Below are 22,556 nucleotides of genomic sequence, written 5' to 3'. Positions count from 1 at the left end.
GAGAAAAAGGAAATGTTCAGGAAATGGAGAGAAGGACAGACCTCTAAAGAGGAGTATATGAGGGTTACTAGGTACTGCAGATCAGCCATCAGAGAGGCCAAAGCTCAGTACGAGCTGGGTCTGGCCAGGAGGGCACGCTACAATAAGAAAAATTTCTACAGATATGTGAGAAGCAAACACAAGGTAAAAGAGGCGATTGGACCGCTGTTGGGAGTAGATGGAGAAACTCTGATGCAGGACAGAGAAAAAGCAGACAGGCTTAATAGCTTTTTTGTCTCTGTTTTCTCCCTGAAGAACTCAGGAACATCTAGAGATAGTAGAAAATGTGGCAGGACACCTGAGTGGCTAATTGACATTGACAGAGAGGTAGTGGAGAGGCATCTGGCTGCACTCGATGAATACAAATCCCCTGGGCCGGATGGGGTGCACCTGAGAGTGCTGAAAGAACTTTCCAGAGAACTTGCAGAACCCCTGTCCATCATCTTCAAGGCCTCCTGGAGGACTGGGGATGTGCCACAAGATTGGAGAAGAGCGAATGTTATCCCAATCTTTAAGAAAGGGAGGAAGGATGGCCCGGGAAACTACAGGCTGGTCAGTCTGACTTCTGTTGCTGGGAAGATATTAGAACAGATTTTAAAGGGATCAATCTGTAAGCATCTGAAGGACCACTCAGTGATCCGGGGAAGTCACCATGGTTTTGTTCCTAACAGATCTTGCCAGACCAACCTGGTTTCCTTCTTTGATTGAGTGACCAGCTTACTGGATCGGGGGAACTCTGTTGACGTGATTTATCTGGATTTCAGTAAAGCTTTTGATACGGTCCCCCATGACATTCTGATGGGCAAACTGGAAGACTGTGGAGTAGACTATAGGACAGTTCGGTGGATAGGGAACTGGTTGGAGGACCGCACTCAAAGAGTGGTGGTCAACGGCGTTTCATCAGATTGGAGGGAGGTGTCCAGTGGGGTGCCGCAGGGTTCAGTTTTGGGCCCAGTACTTTTCAATATTTTTATCAATGATCTGGATGAAGGAGTGGAAGAGCTGCTCATTAAATTTGCTGATGATACCAAATTGGGAGCGGTAGCAAACACCCAAGAAGACAGAATTAAAATTCAACAAGACCTGAATACTCTGGAGAAGTGGGCAGCTGTGAATAGGATGCAATTCAACAAAGACAAGTGCACAGTATTACATCTGGGCCACAAAAATGAGAAGCACAAATACTGGATGGGGGATACACTTCTGGGCAGTAGTATATGTGAAAGGGATCTTGGGGTAAGAGTGGACTGTAAACTGAATATGAGCAGTCAGTGTGATGCGGTGGCAAAAAAGGCTAATTCAATCTTGGGTTGTATCAAAGGGGCCATAGCGTCGAAATCGCAGGAGGTCATAGCCCCTCTCTATACTACCTTGGTCAGGCCACACCTGGAGTAGTGTGTGCAGTTCTGGAGGCCTCACTTCAAAAAGGATGTGGACAAAATCGAGAGGGTGCAGAGGAGAGCAACAAGAATGATCAGGGGTCTGGAGACTGAGGCCTACGAGGAAAGGCTGAGGGCCTTGGGGATGTTTAGTTTGGAGAAGAGGAGGTTGAGGGGGGACATGATTACTCTCTTTAAATATTTGAAAGGCTGTCATTTGGAGGAGGGCAAAGAGCTGTTCCAGTTGGCAGCAGAGGGTAGGACACGAAGCAATGGGCTAAAACTACATGTACAAAGGTACCGACTGGATATTAGGAAAAACTTTTTCACGGTCAGAGTAGTTCAAAAGTGGAATCAGCTGCCTAGGGAGGTGGTGAGCTCCCCTTCACTGGCAGTTTTCAAGAAGAGGCTGGATGAATACTTGTCAGAGATGCTTTAGGCTGATCCTGCACTGGGCAGGGGGTTGGACTAGATGGTCTGTATGGCCCCTTCCAACTCTATGATTCTATGATTCTAACTGTTGTTCAGCGAGTGGTCTTCTGTGCAGGCAAACACAGGTGGAGGGAGTGCACACGCGCAGGCCAGCCACAGAGCTTTAGGAGCGCCCATCCTCCTTTCAACGCTTTCCCACCAAAAGCATCACATTACCAGGAGGAGGGGTGCTCTTCTTTCTGTTCTCTCCATGCCACTGCAAGAGACCCCCCCCCAACTACGATTCCAAAGAATTCAGAGGGGCAGGAGGGAGGGATGTGTGCGTGCACAGAAGGCCACTTGATGAACAACAGTTACAGGTAACTGCAACCCTGTTTTCATCCTCGTGGCTACTGTGCAGTCCCACATTGGGAGAGTAGCAAGCTCACTTACTGAAGGAGGTGAGTGTAAAGCTCTCAAAGAGACTCTAGAGGACCATCTTCCCAACTGATGCTTAGCGTCTCATTGATATTCACCCAGAGGTGCTTCTGAAAAAGCAGAGAGATCTCTAAAAGTGCCCCTGCCAAAGTACAAGCAAGAATGCAGCAAGAAAAAGAAACAGCACTCTGATGGGGAGAGATGTGCAAAGTAAAGGATGTTGAACAGTTAGGCACTCAAGAGAACATGATAGCTTCTACCAATGCACAAAAGAAGGGTTCTGTGAGTATACTGCCAGGTATCTTTTGGAACCTGAATGACTAAAACAAGCACTGATAGTGTTGTGAGACATGAGGGCTGAAAGCCACCCCCTGGTAGGGAATTCTGGCCAGGGCATTGGACACATTAACACTGTGAAACTATAAATGGGGGGACATAGGTTAGAAACACAGTGTTGTACACTACAAATGAAGCACCAGGGAAGTGCAAGAAGTTAACAAGGGGTTACACCCTACTTTAAATGTCTTTGAAGACCCAATAAAGAAAGGGAAAGTTTAGAGTATTTGAGTCTCAAATATTGTCAATAGTGAAACAAGAAGCGTTCAAATCCTGTTATAGTCTCAGTACAGACTCTTACCCACTTAGAGGTGCAAGATATGGTAGTCAAGGAGCAGAAACTGCCACACAGGGGGGGGGGGGGAAACCCTGTGACTGCTGCTATACTGCAGGAAAAGGCGCTGACCAAAACTGCCAAAGCCAACAGCTCAAGTGAAAACATAGCAGATTGATTCCAGAATAATGAAAACAGTGAAGCAGGCATGATGAGACCAAAGAAAGGACAGACAATATGCACCATCGTTGAATCCTGTGCTCCTAGCAGAACAATCTGTGCAACGAAAACAGTCAGAAGATAAAACATAAAAACAGATTACCTTGCCAGTGGATTAGCAAGGGCATTCCTCAATGATGGGGGTCCCAGGCAGCAAAGGAGCAAATGAAAGGGGAGGTCATGGACCATCGCACTGTGTCGCAAGGCGAAATAGCCCATGCCTCCAATCAGAGTATTTAGGAGTTGGCGTCAGTTAGCTGAGGAAATCTTATTGCAATGCAGTTCAATTACATGGAGCATTCACAGTAAAACAAAAGTCAAACAAAAGTAAGGTATGTTTAGCACTCCTGATAAAAGTACCAGTAGTATGACAAAGTCATTTTGCAGAAGACCAGGACCCACCTGGAGGCACACCCTCCTAGTAGAGCTACCACACTGCGGGAATATAAGAACACAGAACTGCAATTGTGAAAGTGAGAAAACAGAACTATCTTAGCAAAATGTGGATTAACTAAGACTGAAAAGGAAAAGGAAATTGTTTTCCAACTAGTAGGACAAAAATGGGGGTTGCCCTGGAAAGGGTCTGTAAACAACCGTCAACAGACCAGAGGAAGAAACTATTTTGCAGCCTCAAGTGAGATACCCCAGTTGTCGTGCATTTTATAAACATCCAAGGTACTGGACTTCTACCACTAGCAGTATGTACCCTCAATAACAGAGAGACGCTCTGCAGGAAGGGTAAAGGTACGTGTGAATAAGACATCCAAGAACAACTGTAAAGACTATAATATACAAAATTAGATGACCTGGACCCAAAATAGGCTTTTCCATCTGTTCTCCTTAACAAATAAGGAGTACTCAAAAATAACACCCTTTATTCAGTCTCAGATGGAATACTGAACTGAATAGTTCAATTAATGGGAGGACAGGCAACCTCCCCTGAGAGGACATGGGGGGAAGACCTTGGGTCTTTTGAGCCCATAAAGCCACACAGATGTGACAAAGAATTGTAGGAAACCTGTGAGTAGTGGACAAGGCAGCAGACCATGGAATTTTTACCTTCTCTTATAGTGTAAATCATCAATAAGGATAGACAAATGAATTTAAAGAATTAAACAGCAAGCCTGTTCCTCCCCATAGAATGTTGCGTATCCAGACTGAAGAATTCAGAGTCTCTGTGTAAAGTCACAATAACAGCCACTACTTTTATTTTCTAAGTCCTAGCATGGACTAAGGCAGTCCAGCTCCAGATTAAAGAAAAGACTCGTCACATACACTACAGTTATAGGCTGTGAAATACACAGATATCTGAAGAAGTAAGCTGAACTCTCAAAAGCTCATAGCAAATAAATGTTAGTCCTTAGGAAGCCACTGGGCTTTTATCTTATTCTACAAAGATGTAATCTTCTATTGGAGATGTTCAATGACCTCAATATATAACAGTTTGGCCTTTATGTCTCAGGATGGGATTAAAACATGTTTCATGCTCCCCACAAATGGGATGGTAAAAGAATCATAACGACCAATCAATTAGCAGTTTAAAGGAAATATTACAGAAATATTGTTAGCCACATAGGCTAACAACTTACAGCATTCACAGTCTACAGTGATTTAGAGATGAAGTGCTATTTAATCTACTGGCCATCAACAGTAATCATGATGACCACTTGGAATGAAGTATAAATTTGCTAAAGGATTGCAGCAGGGGCCCTGACAGCAGCCAATACAATGAAATGTGTGTATCAAGGACTTCTTGCCCTGGGGCACCTTTTCTGAGTATAAACATAAGACGTCCTTTAAAAGATAGGTGTGGAGTTTATCTAAAGCCCATCTTTCAGCCCCAGTGGGGACTGGCTATAACATATTATACCTTTCCATTACATCCACAAAACACCCCTGCTAAGCAAGACAGGCCAAGAGAATGTGATGGGCCCAAGGCCACAGGCAAGCCCTTTCAGCAAAATAGCATTAGAATCTGGATTTCTCAGATCCCATCCCAATGCTCCAACCACTATACAAGCTGACTCTTATTAGAAACCGTGTCATATAGGAATGACCCCAGAGTCAGGATGAACAAAACTGCAAGAAGAATTCTCTCCTAGCAATGGCAATTGTAATGCTGTGCAGTCTGTTTCATGTTTTATGTTAGTCCCAGGATACTAAAATTTGGAGCAGTTCTAGTCCAGGTTTTACTCATGCCTAGGCAAATTGGCTGAAGGGCTGCTAGGGTAAGCCTGTGCTAGGTCTTATTTTTTTTGTGTCTGCTGACTAAAGTTACTCTGTGCTGACTAAAAGAGACTCTCGGCACGTTCCTAAATGACTGCTGAATCTTATAGCAATGAGATTAAGAACCCTGGGGAGAGTCAGCACCATGCCCTGGTAGGAAAAAGGGAGTGTGAGCATATATGAAACCAAAAGGAAAAAAATGCCTTCAAAAAGCATTGGGCTTAGAGGTGCAGATTTATAATCTCTGTCAAAATAGAAGCAGTGAGGAGTCCCAACATTACACTGATGGTTCCAGGCTGCTATGTCACTGTGTTAGTGGTATTAACTCCTGCCTTCAGGAACTGCACCTCAGAACTAAGGACAGCCTGGGAGGAAGAGAAATTCCTTGAGTCAGGCAGTCACATTTCCAAAGGCCTTGGGGAAAAGCCTCTCAGCCTTGGATCCCAGGCTGAGAGGCCTCTGTTAAGGGTATCTCCCCTCAGAGCTGACAGAGTCAAGGGAGTAGAGGCGCCTAGTCAGGTGACAAGCAAAGCCTTTAGAAAAAAAGCCTCTCAGCCTCTTGTCCAAGAGATCTGTTATGCTACATCTCCAAGTGCCTCTCATCAGAGCTGACAAAGCCAAGAAGGGGAGGGGCCTTTATTCAGGCAGGCATGCAGGCAAAGGCTCTTGAAAAGAGCCTTCGAACCAAGGGGTCTGTCAGGCCACATTTCCAGGATTCTCTCCTTGGAACTGAGGGGGCAGATGCCTTAAATTAGGCTGGCAGGCTACTGCAGCCTTGAAGGAACAGCCACTATGAGAAAGCTATGATGGTCCAAACCTCTGGACTTACCTTTAATGAGGCTAGCACAAAGCCACAGCCTTGGCGAAGAAGCTGTTGTGAGGAGGCTCTAATGCACCACACCTCTGGACTTAGCCCTTGGTACTCAAGGGTGCCAGAAAAGCGATCAGGCTGGCACAAAGCCACAGCCTTGGAGAAGAGCTGTTGTGAGGAGGCTGCCACACCTCCAGACTTAGCCCTTGATACTCAAGGGAGCTAGGGAGGGAGCAGGTGTCCTTAATGTGGCTGACATTTTCCACCATCTTGAATAAGCCTCTCTTGAGCCATAATGATGAAGGGAAAAATAGAACCATTTTCTTTAAATGTAGTTGTCTTTTTCACTAAAATGTCTATTGAGGGTTAAAACCATTTAAAATAAATAATTCTTCTCAGCCTCAAGGATGAGGTGAGGGAAAAGCAGAGAACAGTGGAGATCCTGTCTCTGAGGCAGCAAAAAAGAACTGAGGGAATAGTACTGTTCCTCCTGGTCATGTGATGATTTTGGCAGGAAGGCGTCAAAGGGAGGAGGGGCACTCCTAGTCTTCTAGAAAGCTCTGGAAAACTCTGTGGATGGCCTGCACATGCACAGATTTCCCCCCACCGACGTGGGATTGCACAGAAACCACAAAGATGAACTCCAGTTACTGTCATGACAAAGACAGTGCTGATGTGGCAAAGTGTTTGCTTACATTTTATTAGCAAAACATTCAAGTAAATGAATTGTTTCTTGTATGCCAGTGACAAGATCATTGTTAAAATAATTGTGCTATTATACAAAACCCACTAACTGGCTGATTTGAATTAATATTTACAAAGCAGGTCTTGTTGAGGGACAAAACTCCTTAAATTATGGCTCCTCTTGCTAGATGCTAAGGAATTCCTTACTTCTCATGGTGAAATGAACTGTCATAGTCTATATAGCACTGAGATGCCATCTGCCCTAAATAATCAGAGGCAAAATTCACTGGGGTGTGTACAGGCTTCCCTACAATTTGTTTTGGGGCTGTGAATCTTAAAACTTTAATTCTGTTTGTACTCATACATCCTCTTCCCTCCCCCACAACAACAGCAGTGCTTGTTCCAGCATAAATAGGTTACCTCGGAAAAGACACCCTGGCACCACAAATCCCATTATTAAATCAGAACTATTGAATCTACTAAATGAAATATAATTTTCAGCTTGACTGTTAAAATCAGTCCTAAACAATTCTAATGAACTAGTGGGACTGGATTCAATTTTTGGTTAAATGCATTTATAATGGTGGTCTTAAAACACTGGTGCACTGCACCATCTAATGGCAGGAGACATGCACTACAACAATTCACACTGGTTTGTGGTCCTGTAGTTCAAATCCTGGAAGTTTCTTTTTCTTAAAAAAAAGCCTTTTCCCTGGACAATTTTTTCAACAAGTCAGAATAATGAGATAATAAATTTAAAGTCACTTTTGTATATGATCATTATTGATATCTTTACCACATCAGTGGCAATATCTCTCATTTATTTTCAATTTCAATGTTTATTAGAGACAATGCTTATATTTAAACATATTCCTCTGATTTTTCATGGTATAAAAATACATTGCCCTTTATGTTAAAATAATTATTTCATTTTCAGTGTTGTTTTCAGAATCATATCAAAGAGTCCTTAAAAATGTCATACACCAATTACCAAATAGAAGAAATGATAGTGTAGCAAAGTTTAGCAAAATTATTTTCACATGGAAAATAAGTTGGTCATAAGTTGCATCTAACATTAAGTTAGTACTTAGCATATTTACTTTGCTCCACAGATTGAATTTATCCCTTTTTTCCTCACTGGAAAATTTCGGAGTCAATACATGGGTATTTGTCCCAGAAAATGAAACAAACATATTTTCATACCTTTGCAGCCACAATGCTCAGGCCCATCCCATTTTGTTTTTTTAGAGTCACAGTGATTATCTCAGGTTCCTTTCTCAATGGCTGAGCCTAAAGAAAAAGAACCCAGATGAATTCTTCAATACCTGGAACATTGTATAATACAGGATACTCAATAAATAATATTCATTCTGGATATAAGACAACTACAGGTATTGGGCTGTTGTATACAACATAACTCATTCTTATATATTTAAAATGTTTTTACTCTGCTTTCTAATAAAAGAATTCAGAAAAAATTAAAACCAGACCAAAACCCAAACAATTCACATATCAACCAACCCCCTAATCAGCATAAGAAAACAGTGCAGATAAAACCTTAATCTTCAAAAGAAGATTTAAAAACAGAAAGTATAAACTGCTTTCAAAAAGATAGCAGGAAAAGGAGTCAAATGCACTTCCTGAAGGAGGTGGCCCAGTGGGGCTACTCCCTGTGGAAATTGATCTTGCTTCCATGTAAGACAGAATAGAGACTAGAATCTTGTTGAAAGATCTTACAACTAGGGCTGTGCATGGGTGGGGAGATACGGTATTCGGTAACCGATTTGGAATACCTCTAAATCCAAAGCCGCTTCGGGTTCAGGAATCCGTGAAGATTCAGAGCATACTGAAGCGAGGGGGGGAAACTCACCACCACCACCCACCCTGGGCCAACCCCTCTACCCGCCATCCCCTTGGGGAGACCCCTCCACCCCCTACCCAACCCTGGGGAGACCCCTCCAACCCCCACACACTTACCTGGCGGTGGGAGGGTCATCAGCTGGGCGGCAGGATGGTGGTGGCAGCAGCACAAGGCAGCACAGCCTGGAGCCAGCTGGCTCCTCTGCCGCCGCCGCCTGAGCCTGCGGGGTGGTGGGGAAGGCTAGAGCCACCTCCTCCGGCCCTTCCTGCCCCTCAAACTGCCATTTGAGGGGCAGGAAAGGCTGGAGGCCGTAGCTCCGGCCTTCCCCACCACCCCGCAGGCTTGGGCGGCAGTGCGGCAGCAGCAGAGGAGCCAGCCCAGAGCCACGGCAAGGTAGGGGGGGGGGTTATGTTTAAAGGGCCCCACCACTGCTTGAAAACAGCGGTGGGGCCCTTTAAACAAGCCCTGAAGCTTTCTGAAGCATTTCTGAATGCTTTGGAAAGCTTTGCTTCGGTATTCCGAAGCGGGGCCAGCAGCTTGACGAATCAGGTCCGCTTCGGGTATCTTTACCCAAAGCAAAACCCGAATAGCACAGCCCTACTTACAACACCATGGTGGTTCAGATGAGAGGAGGTATTCCCTGGGGTTCTCAGGCCCAAGGCTGTTCAAGGCTTTAATTGATATAATCAGTACCTTGAACCAATCATGGAAGTAACTTGAAAATAAGTGCAGATGTTTCAAAACAGGTAAAATAGGAGCACACTGGCTCAACCCTGCTGGTAATTGGCCAGTGCCATTTTTGCATTAGCTGAAGTCTCTAGATTGTCTTCAAGGGCATCCCCATGTAGAGCAATACAGCAATACAGTCTGAAAGTCATCAAAACACAGATGACAGTGACCAGATGTATCTTGGAATAGGAGTAGTTACCATCATATCAGCAAAAGCTAGAAAAAGGTGTACCCAGCCATGGACGTTTGTGAGAATACTGAAGTACCCTAACAAGCTTCAAACCTGTTTCTTTCAATGGAGTGTAACCCTGTCTAGCGTAGTTATTTCCCAAATGCCCCAACTACCTGATACGTTTTAGTATGTGCAGTCTGAGAACACCTGTTTTTTGAAACCAGTATTCTTCACTTTACTTTTTATCTGCTTTGCCTAGCATTAAAAACATAAAAACAGACCACCTTTTACCCAGCAATGCATAACTATTTACAGAGATCTTTATCAAAGCTTGCATAAGAAGTTCTGAAGCTGTTATTCAACAACTGCTACTGAAAGATCCACTATTACTCTTCAAGTGAAGGTTCCTTTGATTCCCACCACAGACCAACTATACAAGTTAATGCCTTCTGAAAAAAATGGCTGAAAGTCTACCCAAATTATAGTATGCTGGTTACTTATGATAAACTTGGATAATGCTATAACGAAGATATAAATAAAAATGTATATATCTGTAGCAACTGGTTATATAACACATACATGTGTACATGCATCTTTGTGAACCACCAGAGAAATGTTTAATTCTGCAGATCTTTCAAGCTAGTTAACTGCAGATAACTTTTGACTTTATCAAAATACAAAAAGCAGAGTAAGTTTTCTTATATTTTGAAAAAGTACTTTTTATACTGTATATATGTACACATGTATCTATATGCAACAGTAAAACTATTCCATTAAATGCAGACTTACGTTACGGCGTAAGATTACAGTATTTAATTTTTTTATCAAGAAGTACAAAATCAAGCACATTTTGTAATAATAATAGCAGTCAGTTGAAAGAGAACAGTGAGCTATTAAGCAGTTGACATGAAACAATGCACTGCAAGGAATATCTGGTTGACCAAATAACTCAAGCAGTTAATTCTCTACCAGCTTCTGTTAAGGTGACAAGTTACTTATAAATGCTACTTCACTGAACAGTTCAAGTTACTGTACTATATGTTAATTTAAGTCCATAATGCCCACAAGATGAGTTCTTGCCAAGGCAAAACACCTAGAATAAGACTTAAAGCTCTACAAGAATTAAAAGAAAAAGCAGGATGTGCTTTGCCAGACTGGGAAATGTACTACAAAGCCTGTGTACTGGTGGTATGGATTAAAGAATGGATCTTAATCCAGAATATAAGGCTCTTAAAGCTAGAAGGGCATGATCTTAAACTGGGGTGGCATGCATTCCTCTGGTATCAGAAAGCTGAGGTACATAAGTATTTCAAAGATCATGTAATAAGAAAGTCCTTAATGTTAGTCTGGGAGAAATTAAAATCGCAGCTTTACAAAAGAATACCAAAATGGGTGTCACCAGTAGAAGCATTCACTCACCCAAATTTATTAAATTCGGAGAAAATATATAGATATGAGCAACTACTAGGGAAAGATGGAAAGTTAAACTCAACAGAGGAATTAAAAGAACAGGATATACAGATGGACTGGTGGCAAAGAGCACAAATCGAGTCCAGATTTGCTAAAGACAAACCGCAAAGGTTCTGTTTGGAACAGTTCCCCTTTGATAAATTACTATTGGAGACAAATGAAAAAATAATTAAGAAATTCTATATCTAATGCAAATGAAAAGGGAAGATGAAGTAATAAAAGACTGTAGGACAAAGTGGGCACAAAATTTGGGGCATGAGATAGATTTAGAACAATGGTCACAGACATGAAGATGAATATCAAAATAACAAAGTCAGTTCCAATCAAAGAACATTTGTATAAAATGTATTATAGGTGGTATGTGACACCGGAGAAACTGGCTAAAATGTATGCGGATACATCCAATAAATGTTGGAAACGTAAAGAAAAGCTAGGTATGTTCTATTACATGTGGTGGTCATGTAAAAAGGCAGCGAAATATTGGAAGATGATACATGGGTTACTTCAAGAAGTATTAGGCACGGCCATACCTTTCAAACCAGAATTGTTCTTATTGAATATTATGTCGGAGGGGGTAGAGAAGGAAAAGGGTTTTTTGATGATTCATGTAATTACGGTGGCAAGAATAATATATGCGAGGTATTGGAAGAAGCTAGAGATACCATTGAAATGAGAAGTGATAGGAAAAATCTTAGAAACAGCAGAAATGGATGTCTTAACAGACTTGATAAAAGAACAAAGTAGGGGAGATCTGCAGAAAAGATGGTCACCCTTTCATAGATGGGTTAAATCAAATTATGGAACAAGAAATTAAGTATAGGATATGAAGATAGGAGAGAATACTTACAGGAAATAAGCAAGGTAGACTTACAGGAAAATTAGGTTTTGGATAAGGAAAACAAGACATAAAGAAGAAGGAACTGTAGAGACGGAAAATGAGTATAATACATAGTTTGTTATTATCATCGCTGTTGATTTCTTACGAAGCTGTGCTTGATATCCCCTGATGTGATGTCTATGTGTATATGTATGTATTCTTTTTGAAATCAATAAAATTATAATAATAATAAAAAAGAAGAGTACTTGCCAGATCAGCATTGTCTTGTAATAGATGGCTTTCATAATCTGCACCTTCAAAATAGATTGTCCATGTTCCTGGTGAGCGTGGATGAGGTGTTAATCTACAAAATCCTAGAGGGGGAAGACAATGAATATCTAAACTTGATTCATATTGCCAAAGACGTCTATCAGAGTGTCTATGAAATCCATGCTAAAATTGTATTGAAAATATAGATTAGGAATTTTATTTGATCACTACCTTACCTCACTAACAATGTAGAGAACAATTAAATCCAAAAGATTACTTTACTCCAACACATTTGTATGTGAATGTAACAAAAGTAAAGCAGATTAAGTTACTGTTTTGTTCAATGCAACACATTAATATCTATGGCAATGCCATTTATAAATTCATACATCCCAAACCATTTATTAACCATGACTGGAACAATATGCCAAAAAATCTTTAAAATCAATTTATGTTTCAAGAGACAGCAAGATAATTTTTCTTTAAAAAAAATGACTAAAGTAATGGTTTATGGCACAGTAAGAGACAAATTTCTAAGAGAAAGAATTAACCTTTTAAGTGTTAGCATGGATTTACAGCCCCACCACTTAAAACTCTCCTTTTGCTTTCAAGGCAACACAAATTCTAAAATCTACAAGGTAAGCAATTACTGCCTCAAAAGAAAAAAATACTTTTACTTTAAGGGAATTTTTACTATGCTAACTTTCTAGGCTTCAGTAGCAAGCTGCAGTAACAAATATTTTCTATAGGGCAGATGACTAAATAAAAAATTTCATAGATTTTTCTCTCTAACAAAAACCAGCAGTATATTCTCCCACTTAATTTCCTAAGAAAATGGCATCCAACAAAAAGAACAAATAGTACAGAATATGTATCATCACTATGACAGCAAACTAGAAAGACAATACTGCTATGCCTGATCTAAGGGATCTACAGTTAAAAACTCCATGGTAGGAACAACAAAGCCAGCCAACATTATGGTTATCAAAAGGAAGGCTCCCCTGGCAACTTATGTGAGAAACAAGGAGTGGACAAGCCACAACCAGAGGGATAAGGATGTCAATCACTGCAAAAGGCTCAACTACTAATTATCCAAGTATGAATTTATAGATGCAATTTATCAATTATACAAAGTGACTACATGCTTATATAAATACTTATACTCTTAAAATCCATACAAAATCTAACAGCATTCCAACATGTACAGTAACAACCATATACACACAGTGATGTATTACAGATTCATATTCCACATTCAATGAACATTGGCCGCTATTTGTCAATGCAATAAGTCTCTTTCTTTCTTTCTTTAAGTGCACCATGGAAGGACTCCTCAAGTGGAAAACAATCAGACGAAGAAGGTAAGTCACTGGTCACTGGTTTCCATATGGTCTGTGAATAATCACGTTATTTTTCTTTTTAGATTGGACCGTGAATCACCCTGGGGGCATGGCAGAGCCATGAACCCACAGCCTGACAAGGGGTCGGCTATTCAAACTACATGTTTCATAAGCATACTTCTTCAGGGCAACAACCTGGGTCCAATAATCACTTTCTCTGCAATAATAAAAAAATCTTCCTCAGTCTCTAATTCCTTACACATCAAAAAGGAGCGTGTCTAAAACTTACCACACTTGAAAAACAAATTTTCCAAATCCAAATAGCAACACACCAGAATTAACAGCCGTATATACTGCCCCACCTGCTTACTCATGCTATAAGCTTCAAGCAATCACATGCAATGACAAAATTAAAGGTACATGATCCCTCATCTTACATGCATACAACCACTCTTATTAAACATTTACAAGAAGCAGGATAAATTTAATTCATTACTGAGGCCTCTCAGTTTCAAGCTCTCTAAGGTGTATATCCAGTATGCCTCCTTCTGTAAAAGTACTAAGAAAAGGATTGGTGTAAGACAGTATAGAAAGACTACCAACAGGAATTGCTATTTAGATTATAGCTCATACCACCCTAAGCAACTCTGAAACAATATTCCATTTGAACAGTTCCTTAGACTTAAACGGAACTCCTCGGAAGCAGGGGACTACCATAGGGAGAGGACTGCTATGTGCTGAGCCTTTAAGGGCAGAAGATACCCAGCTCATATATTGACAGAGGCATAATGGAGAGTGGAGGCTGTGAAATGTCAGGACCTGTTCAGCACTAAGACCTGTAAGGACCTGTTCAGCACGGGCCCACCAGGATTAGATGGGTATTGGATTTTACACCTTTTGCCCAAAGTATCAAGAGAATAGCATACAAACACTGGCATCTAATAACAAGGATAGATGGATGTGAAAGGCCACCAACAGAGGGTTTTAAAAGAACCAGAGGGACCATTCTGTTGGGTCAACAAGACCTGTGGGACACTTTCGGTGTCAGGTATGCCCATTGGCCTGACGGGTAGTTCAGAAGAAATAAGAGAGATTCAGACACTCATTCATCTACAAAGTTTTTCCACCTGTCAGTCTTCAGGAGTGGTCTATCTGATTATATGTGGTTGTAATCTAATGTATGTGGGCAGCACCATCCACCCCCTTGGAGCCCGATTATGGAACATACGTCCCGCATCAAAAACAGGATTCTGGAGGCACCCCTGGTTGAGCACTTTATTAGTAGTCACGATAAGGAAGATGAGTTTAAATTTATGGTTTTGCAGGTAGCTGGACGGGGGTTCCCGCAGGAGATCCGGAGAGAACTTTTACAGAAAGAGGCATACTGGATATACACCTTAGAAAGCTTGAATTCGAGAGCCTCAATAATGAATTAAATTTATCCTGCTTCTTGTAAATGTTTAATAAGAGTGGTTGTATGTATGTACGTAAGATGAGGGGTTCTGTGCCTTTAATTTTGCTGTTGCGCGTGATTGCTTGGCGCTTATAACATGAGTAATCAGGTGGGGCGGTGCACATGACTGTTAATTCAAGAGTGTTGCTGTTTGGATTTGGAAAATTTGTTTTTTCAAGTGTGGTAAGTTTTAGACACCCTCTTTTTTGGACTCAGGTTGCTGCCCTGAAGAAGTATGCTTACCAAACATGTAGTTTGAATAGCCAGTCCCTTGTTGGGCTGGGGGTTCGCGGCTCTGGCGTGCCCCCAGTGATTCATGGTCGAATCTGAAAAAGAAAAAAGAAAAAACAATGTGATTATGCACTGACCATATGAAAAACCAGTGACCAGTGACTTACCTTCTTCATCTGATGGTTTTCCACTTGAGGAGTCCTTCCATGGCGTACCTTAAAAAAAGGAAAGAGACTTACTGCATTGGACTTTACAAATAGTGGCCGATGTTCATTGAATGTGGAATATGAATCTGTAATATGTCACTGTTTGTGTGTATATGATTGTTACTGTACATATTGGAATTTTGTTAGATGTGTATGGATTTTAAGAGTATTAGGAAGTATTTATATAAGCACATAGTCACTTTGTATCTATAAATTCATACTTGAATAATTCATAGTTGAACCTTTTGGTGTGACTGACACCCCTATCCATCTGGCTCTGGTTTGTCATCTCCTTGTTTCTCAACATTATAGTTATAACAGCAGCAAAATTTCCAGAAGATCACATAATAATACACAAAAATTTCATTTAGAGGAACTACAGCAAAGAAAATACCTTTTGACCTAAGGCAAGACTAACCTCTTTGGCAAAGTGGATCTAAAAATTCTTGTAATCCATTTGGGATGTTTCTGACCACATCACATGAATAGCCATCTTCTGGCAAAAGAAAAGGTAGTTGTAGATCAGGATCTTCTTCTAGCTGAACTTCCCTGCCATCACTACGAGCCAGCTCATCAGCAGTATTTTCAGCCACTGCAACAACATTTTCTATTAACTCCTGAGGGAAAAAAATGAACAAAGTTATAACAAAAGTCCAAGCATATACCAATACGGTTCCATATTCTAGTTGCTCCCCTGTCAGAGAGTGGTACAGCTGAACGTGTAAAATTTTGAGGTAAGTGACAAAAACCTTCACCTCGTTCAACAAAAGATCTTCAATAAAAATCCTTCAGAATATTTTAAAAATGAGGCATTACAAACTAAAAAAAATGTGTCCTAACTAATGTAAAGAAAGCATTACAAGAGGCTTATGCAACTTAAGAATCATGCTTCAAAAATTTATTTTAGAACCTTACAGTAGTTAGTTCCCTAGCATAGTAATTATCATGGTCACAGACAGGAAGGAGGCTGTCCTGCCCTTGAAACGTAAGACAGCCACTTAACTCGAGCTTTTGGGAGTGCTGTCCCATATCTAATCATCTTTCAGAGGGGAGATGGAATGTTAGAGGAAAACACCAGTATTGCACTAGCTGCACTGGTTACGGGTGGAGTGCCGGATCAGGTTCAAGGTCTTGGTATTAACTTACAAAGCCCTATGCGGATTGGGACTGGTGTATCTGCAGGACTGCCTCTCCCTATATGAGCCCCGGAGGACGCTTCGATCCAGCGATAAACAGCTGTTAATGGTCCCTGGCCCCAAGGAGGCCCGCCTAGCGTCTACCAGAGCCAAGGCCTTTTCGGTCCCGGCTCCAACCTGGTGGAATGCTCTGTCTAAAGAGACCAGGACCTGGCTGGATTTGCTACCCTTCTGCCGGGCCTGCAAGTCAGAGCTGTTCTGCCAGGCGTATGGTTGACGCTGGCTGGGCCTCCCCGCCAGCTAACTAGAGGAGAACATGCCCCCCTACTGGAAGCACTTACTGCCCAGCCTTGTTAAATACTTTTGGAGAAGGTTGGGTGGTGGTCTTTGGAGAAGTCTGCTGCTGTATTTTTTTTTAAAAAAATATATAGTTTTATTGGTTTTAAAGCTATTTGTATTTTAAATTATTATACCAGTTGTAATCCTCCCTGAGCCTGCTGATGCGGGGAGGGCAGAATTAATTAATTGAATAAAAATATAGCAGCAGTTCAGTTCAGAGATGCCTCAGTAAGAGAGCTGACGGCATCAAGGGTAGCTCTGTCTGGTAGTGTGGCAGAGTGGCTTAGCTCTATCTCCGGGAGTGGACAAAGTAGCCAATTGTGAGGCCTGTTACTGGTGTTGAGCAGTCCTGGTACCATTTTGTCTGACTATTGTAAAAGGGCAGGCTGGTGTGGGTAAAATCCTGCGTGCGTGAAAGTTTCTAAACTGGTAGCTAGTTAAAGCCTGTTTGTACTAAAAACTATTGAAATGGATTCAAATCACAATTTGAAGCTATAACTTGATCATGTTTAAGTGCCACAGCCACTCTCCTTTGAATGCTGGGAGACCTGGACTGCTGTTCTGTTCTTTAAAAACCATCTGCACATAAATAAATATTCTTTGTTTTTTTGCTGAACCACCGCTTCAGTGATCTCTGTACTCTTGTTATGTACTGGGTTGAGTTTGGGCTGAGCTCGGTTCCTACTGCCTTGATGTTCGTTGGTTGTTACTTGTTAGCAGCAGCCAATCAGTCCGCAGAAACAAAGACCAATCACAGGGCTGAAAATCAGTTATGCTGTATATAGTTAATGCAAATTGAGGATTCTAGTTGTGTGTGTTCCTATTGGTTATTGCTTGAAAGGGGTGTGGGGTTTATGTGTATATATTGGTTCCTGTTGAGTCTCTCTCTGCTTTCATTTGTCTGCTTCCAGTTCTCAATAAAGCTGTTACTATGAGCTGAAATCTCTATTCCTTTGAGCTGAAATCACAATACTTAATACTCTTCAGGTGCAATACAAAAATTACCTCAACAGAGAACTCAAAGCCAGATATACTTGCTATCATAAGGACCTCTAGCAATTGTGGGGAAGATTTATATTTCAAAACAAATCCAGTTCCCAAAAATATAGGAGGTTGTGTGGGTTCCTTCAATTGGAAGAAAAGCCCTGTTACAATCATCATCGTCATCATCACCATCATCGTTATATTTATGTACTGCTTTCAATATTTAAAGTACATCTCAGATTATTTTGTTGTATTCCTTCAACAACCACATAAGATGGGCCAGTATTATCCTCATATCATAGATAGGGAGCTGAGTATGACGGGCCTTGATTAAGTTCATTTAGTAAGTTTGTCACATAGGTGAATGTTGAACGAAAGACCTCCTGCGACTACTGTTCAAGAGGCTCTTCCATTTCAAAAATTACAAGTGAAGCACAAAAAAGCCCAAGTGATGCCTCCTGCTGTATCCAGTTGACTAAAATCCAGGAAACTACTGTAACAGTGTTTTTTTTAATGTTCTTATGGCAATTTATATGTAGCGATAATTTCGGATTACACAAACACATACACACATATATCCCTATATATAATAAAGGTCCCAGACGGATAGACAAATTTGTACAACAGAGCCAGCCTATAGGTTTACAGAAAATGTTGCTTTAAAAAAAACTTATTAATTTAGAAGCCTCCTTCAGCACACCAATTAAATGTGACATCTATGCATATGCAGATGTTACCATATGCCTTTCCCTTGTGATTTCTCATGGGTCACCACCCGTACTGTGTTTAACCTAATACACGGTAGTATTTTTCAAGAGGCTGAGGGCAGTACAGCAGTATATGGTAGAGCAAGAAAGTTATACTAATAACAGCTTATCGTAGTAGCTAGGAGTGTGTGAAGGAAAAAAAATTTGACTGATTCGGTTCAGTAATACCGAACTGGGGGGGGGGGGGGGGCGGGAATCAGAATTCAGGGAATACTAAATTCATTCTCCAGTTTGGTTCGGTAATACAGAGCAAATTTGATAAAATTTGGCCATTGTTTTTAATGGGAAACTCAATTCCAAAATTTCCAGTGGCCTGGGGGAGGGGGTCATGTTTTGACCAAATTTCACCAAATTTGAGAGAGTCTACCCCTACCTGTCCTCTAATGACCCCTCTGCGTTTAATTAAGACTGGACCCCTGGGGCTTTTTATGGCCCCTGAAAGAAGGTGTCCCCAGCCACCTCTAATCTCCATTATTCCCTATGGAGAAAACTATCTGAGGGCTATCCAGAGGGCTGGGAGTGGCATTCTGCAAGCAAAATCTTCCCAATTTACAGCAGACCTCCTCCTAACTATCCTCTAATAACTGCGCAAGTTTCATGAAGACAGAACCACGGTGGGGCATTTTACACCCCCCCCAAAAGGAAGTGCCCCCAAGCTACCTCCGATCTCCATTATTCCCTATGGGAAAACCTACAACTAGCTTATCTTAAAAAGACTTCACAACTCTCTCAAGATACCCAAAAAGTACACCCAAACACCACTAGGTTAAGTTAACAAACTGAACCAAGCACCCCAACGAACACCCTCCAAAAGAAGAACAATCAACAACAACTGAACATCTGACCAAACCAAACTTCTATGCCAACAGATAACAGAACCCAACAAAAAACACCAACCAAACATCTGTAAAGAAAGCTCAACAACAGGGGAAAACAGCTCCCAGAGAACAAATGAATTTAATAAAATTAACAGGAACTATAAAACTCCAAACAAATTACCCACAAGATAAAACACCTCCCCCTCCCCACCGCAGAAGAACAAGAAGCAGCAAAATGAACCGTAAATATAGCCAGACAATATAACCAGGAAGCAGCCAGGAATCTACTCATTGGACAGCAGAGTCCAGTCGCAGTCCAAAGCAGGGCAGGAGAGAAAGCCAACAGCCAGCAGCAGCAAGCAGGCAGTCTCTCTCAATCTCCAGGCCAGAGCAAAATGGAGGCTGACTGAGGCAAACCTCCTAATTTAACTCCTTGCAGAAGTTTTAAAAAGGCACTCTCCCTCTTGAGAATCCCATTGGCCAGAGGAGAGCTGCTGCAAAGATTGACTACTCATACTCCCCGCTCTCTTCTGTCTCTGACTCACTCCCCCTTCCCTTCTCCCCTCTCCCATCTGGTAAAAAAAGGCAGGAAGCAGTGTTTCTTTGCTGTTCCTTAGCAAAGGAATAGCATATAACAGAGCTGCCGTACTTCCTAAATTTTACCAAATAAATTCAGTAAACCTAAATTTGGTATTACCGAATTCATTCAGTAATAAAAATTTAACTTTGGTAACACAGAGTTTTACTGACCCAGGTAAAATTTGGTAATTTTTACCGAATTCCGAACACAAATTACACATCACTTGTTGTAGCTTTAGGTCATAACATACTAAGAGGAGAGAAGGGAGCGTTTTGCCCAGTGACCATTTAACATGTTAGAGAACAAAGTATCTCAAGTCTAAGCTGCTATTTAAACTATACTGTACAAGACGCTACTATACCAATTTTGTCTGATAGATCTCTGTAACATTTGTTCCCCATGCCCAAATTCCATCTTTAGTCTCTCAGACTTCTTTCCAATGAACAATAACCAGGCCGTTCTATTCCAAGCCTCACAGACTCTTTTTCGCTTTGACTCTTTTTTTTTTTTACCTCCTCTGTCCCTCTTTCCATCAGACCTCAGCCTTTTCCACCCCTTACTTACCTAGGTGCTGGCTTTCAAACCCACTACGTAAGGTTATACCATTTTCTTTAGCCTCTCTGACAGCCAGGCTGTCCCCTCCAGTCAACTTCCTGACCTCTAATCTATTCTGTAGCTGCTAAATGCACACAAATCCTTCAGCTCTCAACACAGTGCTTACATTCTTATTTTTCCAAAACTAACATTTCCATTCCTCATAGAAATGGTAGTTTGCTGACACTTTTAGCGCAACCATTTATAATGTTTGTGAACCCTCTTTGACATCTCAATAACTCTATTATTTCTTAGTGAAAGTTAACTATTTTTTTTCACACCACACCTTCAAAATGTTCAGTGATTACGGGTTGGAAAACTGTTGGAAGTCAATTAAAAAGGGGGGAGGAAAGGGAGGGGGTTAGAAATAGACTTACAAGGGGGTAATGTATGTGATGAACGATATTATAATCTAATCCAATAAAAAAATTTTATTAAAAAAAATGTTCAGTGACTAAACTCACTGTGTTACTGGAAAATGCTACTTAATATTCTTAATCAGAAGATCCCTCCCTTCCCCAATATATTAAAAGCCAATAACAAACTTACTGTTGGGATAAATGGTTCGTCTGGGGCACAGTGATAATTCTGTAGCAATGCATGCAGTTGAAGAGAATTGAGTTTAAAGCAGGTACTGTTAATATTTGGAATGTCTTCAGGTGAATATTTATCCATAGTAAGTAGTGTTGTTGCCTAATAAAGCAAAGTTAACTGTTAGCGGAACCATTCTTTGTTTTACTGTTCATAAGATAATGCACTAAATTGTTCTTAAGTTACTATCAATTGAGTGTTTAAATTCTTCATCAAATTAGACATATTAAAATAGTTAAAATAAAACTAAACAATGTGGAAACAGTATAGGACGAAAAGAAAAGAGATCCATTTGAGAAGAGAACATCTAAGTTAACTGTTTGATTCACTGATAACCCTAATTTGCAGCTACTTTTCTCATGCAAGTGACTAAAGATCCAACACTGAATTGCCACAATTAAAAAAGAAAAACATTACAGCATTATAGAAAGAAGCATTTGTTTTTCTGGCCACTTGTCAATACCCACTTGTACTATCCTGCTAAGGTGACAGTCAGCAGCTAGCTCCAAGCCCTGTTTTTCAGCCCAGGCTTCAATATGTCCCAGCTGCTGGCGGATGATGGCTCCCCAGTAATGTGAACATAATCCTGAATCTGGATCAGTAACCAATCTATTAAAAAGCCACATGTTGATAAAGTGAAACAGCTGGGAGAAGAGCTGTATTGTTAGTGCAGCATTCACTCTACAGCGTCGCAGCAGGGACATGGCTCCAGTTAGAGTATGCAAGACATCATCTAGAAGGGGGGAAAAATTACATGATATTCAACTGAACTATTCATTTTAAATATTAAATACTAAATTAATATGAAAGACTGAATTACAGTAAAGACTGCTATCACTTAACATAATGGTTTACATCATTAACATTTTATTAATCACACTAAAGCATTCCTTTTATATGGCCGAAAAACAAAGTAATATTAAAATTTAAAATATCCTTTAGTTTAAATCATTTTTATAAAGAAAGATAAAATATATAGATACTTCTGGGATTCAGCCTGGCTCAGCTTAAAGAATAATAGATATTATTATCATCATCATCTCACCTTACTTTTATTACAATCTGATAGCAATAGGTTTTCAAACAATGATTTCTGTCTGATCTCTCTGAAACTACAAATTGCAGCAACTGGCAGATGTGCTATTTGCATATATCAGAAAAACAGAGGCAATTATTTAAAATATTTATACCAGTTTATCCAAGGCAGCTAAAAATTATGACCATAAACCACAGGAATTAAATTATTATTTTTTTAAATCAGGTTCTATTAATTACCTGACAAACAACAAGTATTAACTAGGAAAATGTTTCATCATAAAAAAGCCCCTTAAAAGGGCAATCTTCCAGCATTTTCCTGGCTTATCATCTTGGTAGCTTGCCA

At 40.7% G+C, this 22,556-nt stretch overlaps 1 protein-coding gene across 15 annotated transcripts in view; it reads right to left on the bottom strand.

The window, feature by feature from the left end:
• Positions 1 to 22,556, bottom strand: part of AFDN (afadin, adherens junction formation factor) — a 223,718-nt gene that overhangs the window by 56,133 nt on the left and 145,029 nt on the right. For all 15 annotated transcript variants that reach the window (XM_054973994.1, XM_054974054.1, XM_054974089.1 and 12 more), the window contains 5 exons: positions 21,643 to 21,908; positions 21,134 to 21,277; positions 15,785 to 15,983; positions 12,137 to 12,240; positions 8,021 to 8,107 (listed from right to left, as the gene is read on the bottom strand). In XM_054973994.1, coding sequence (XP_054829969.1) covers positions 8,021 to 8,107; positions 12,137 to 12,240; positions 15,785 to 15,983; positions 21,134 to 21,277; positions 21,643 to 21,908 — 800 coding nt within the window. The remainder of the gene's footprint in view (positions 1 to 8,020; positions 8,108 to 12,136; positions 12,241 to 15,784; positions 15,984 to 21,133; positions 21,278 to 21,642; positions 21,909 to 22,556) is intronic.

This window comes from Eublepharis macularius, chromosome 1, assembly GCF_028583425.1.
Source record: "Eublepharis macularius isolate TG4126 chromosome 1, MPM_Emac_v1.0, whole genome shotgun sequence".
In the NCBI taxonomy this organism is placed as follows: domain Eukaryota; kingdom Metazoa; phylum Chordata; class Lepidosauria; order Squamata; family Eublepharidae; genus Eublepharis; species Eublepharis macularius.
Note: the sequence above shows the minus strand (reverse complement) of the source record. Positions and strands in the feature narration are given on the sequence as shown.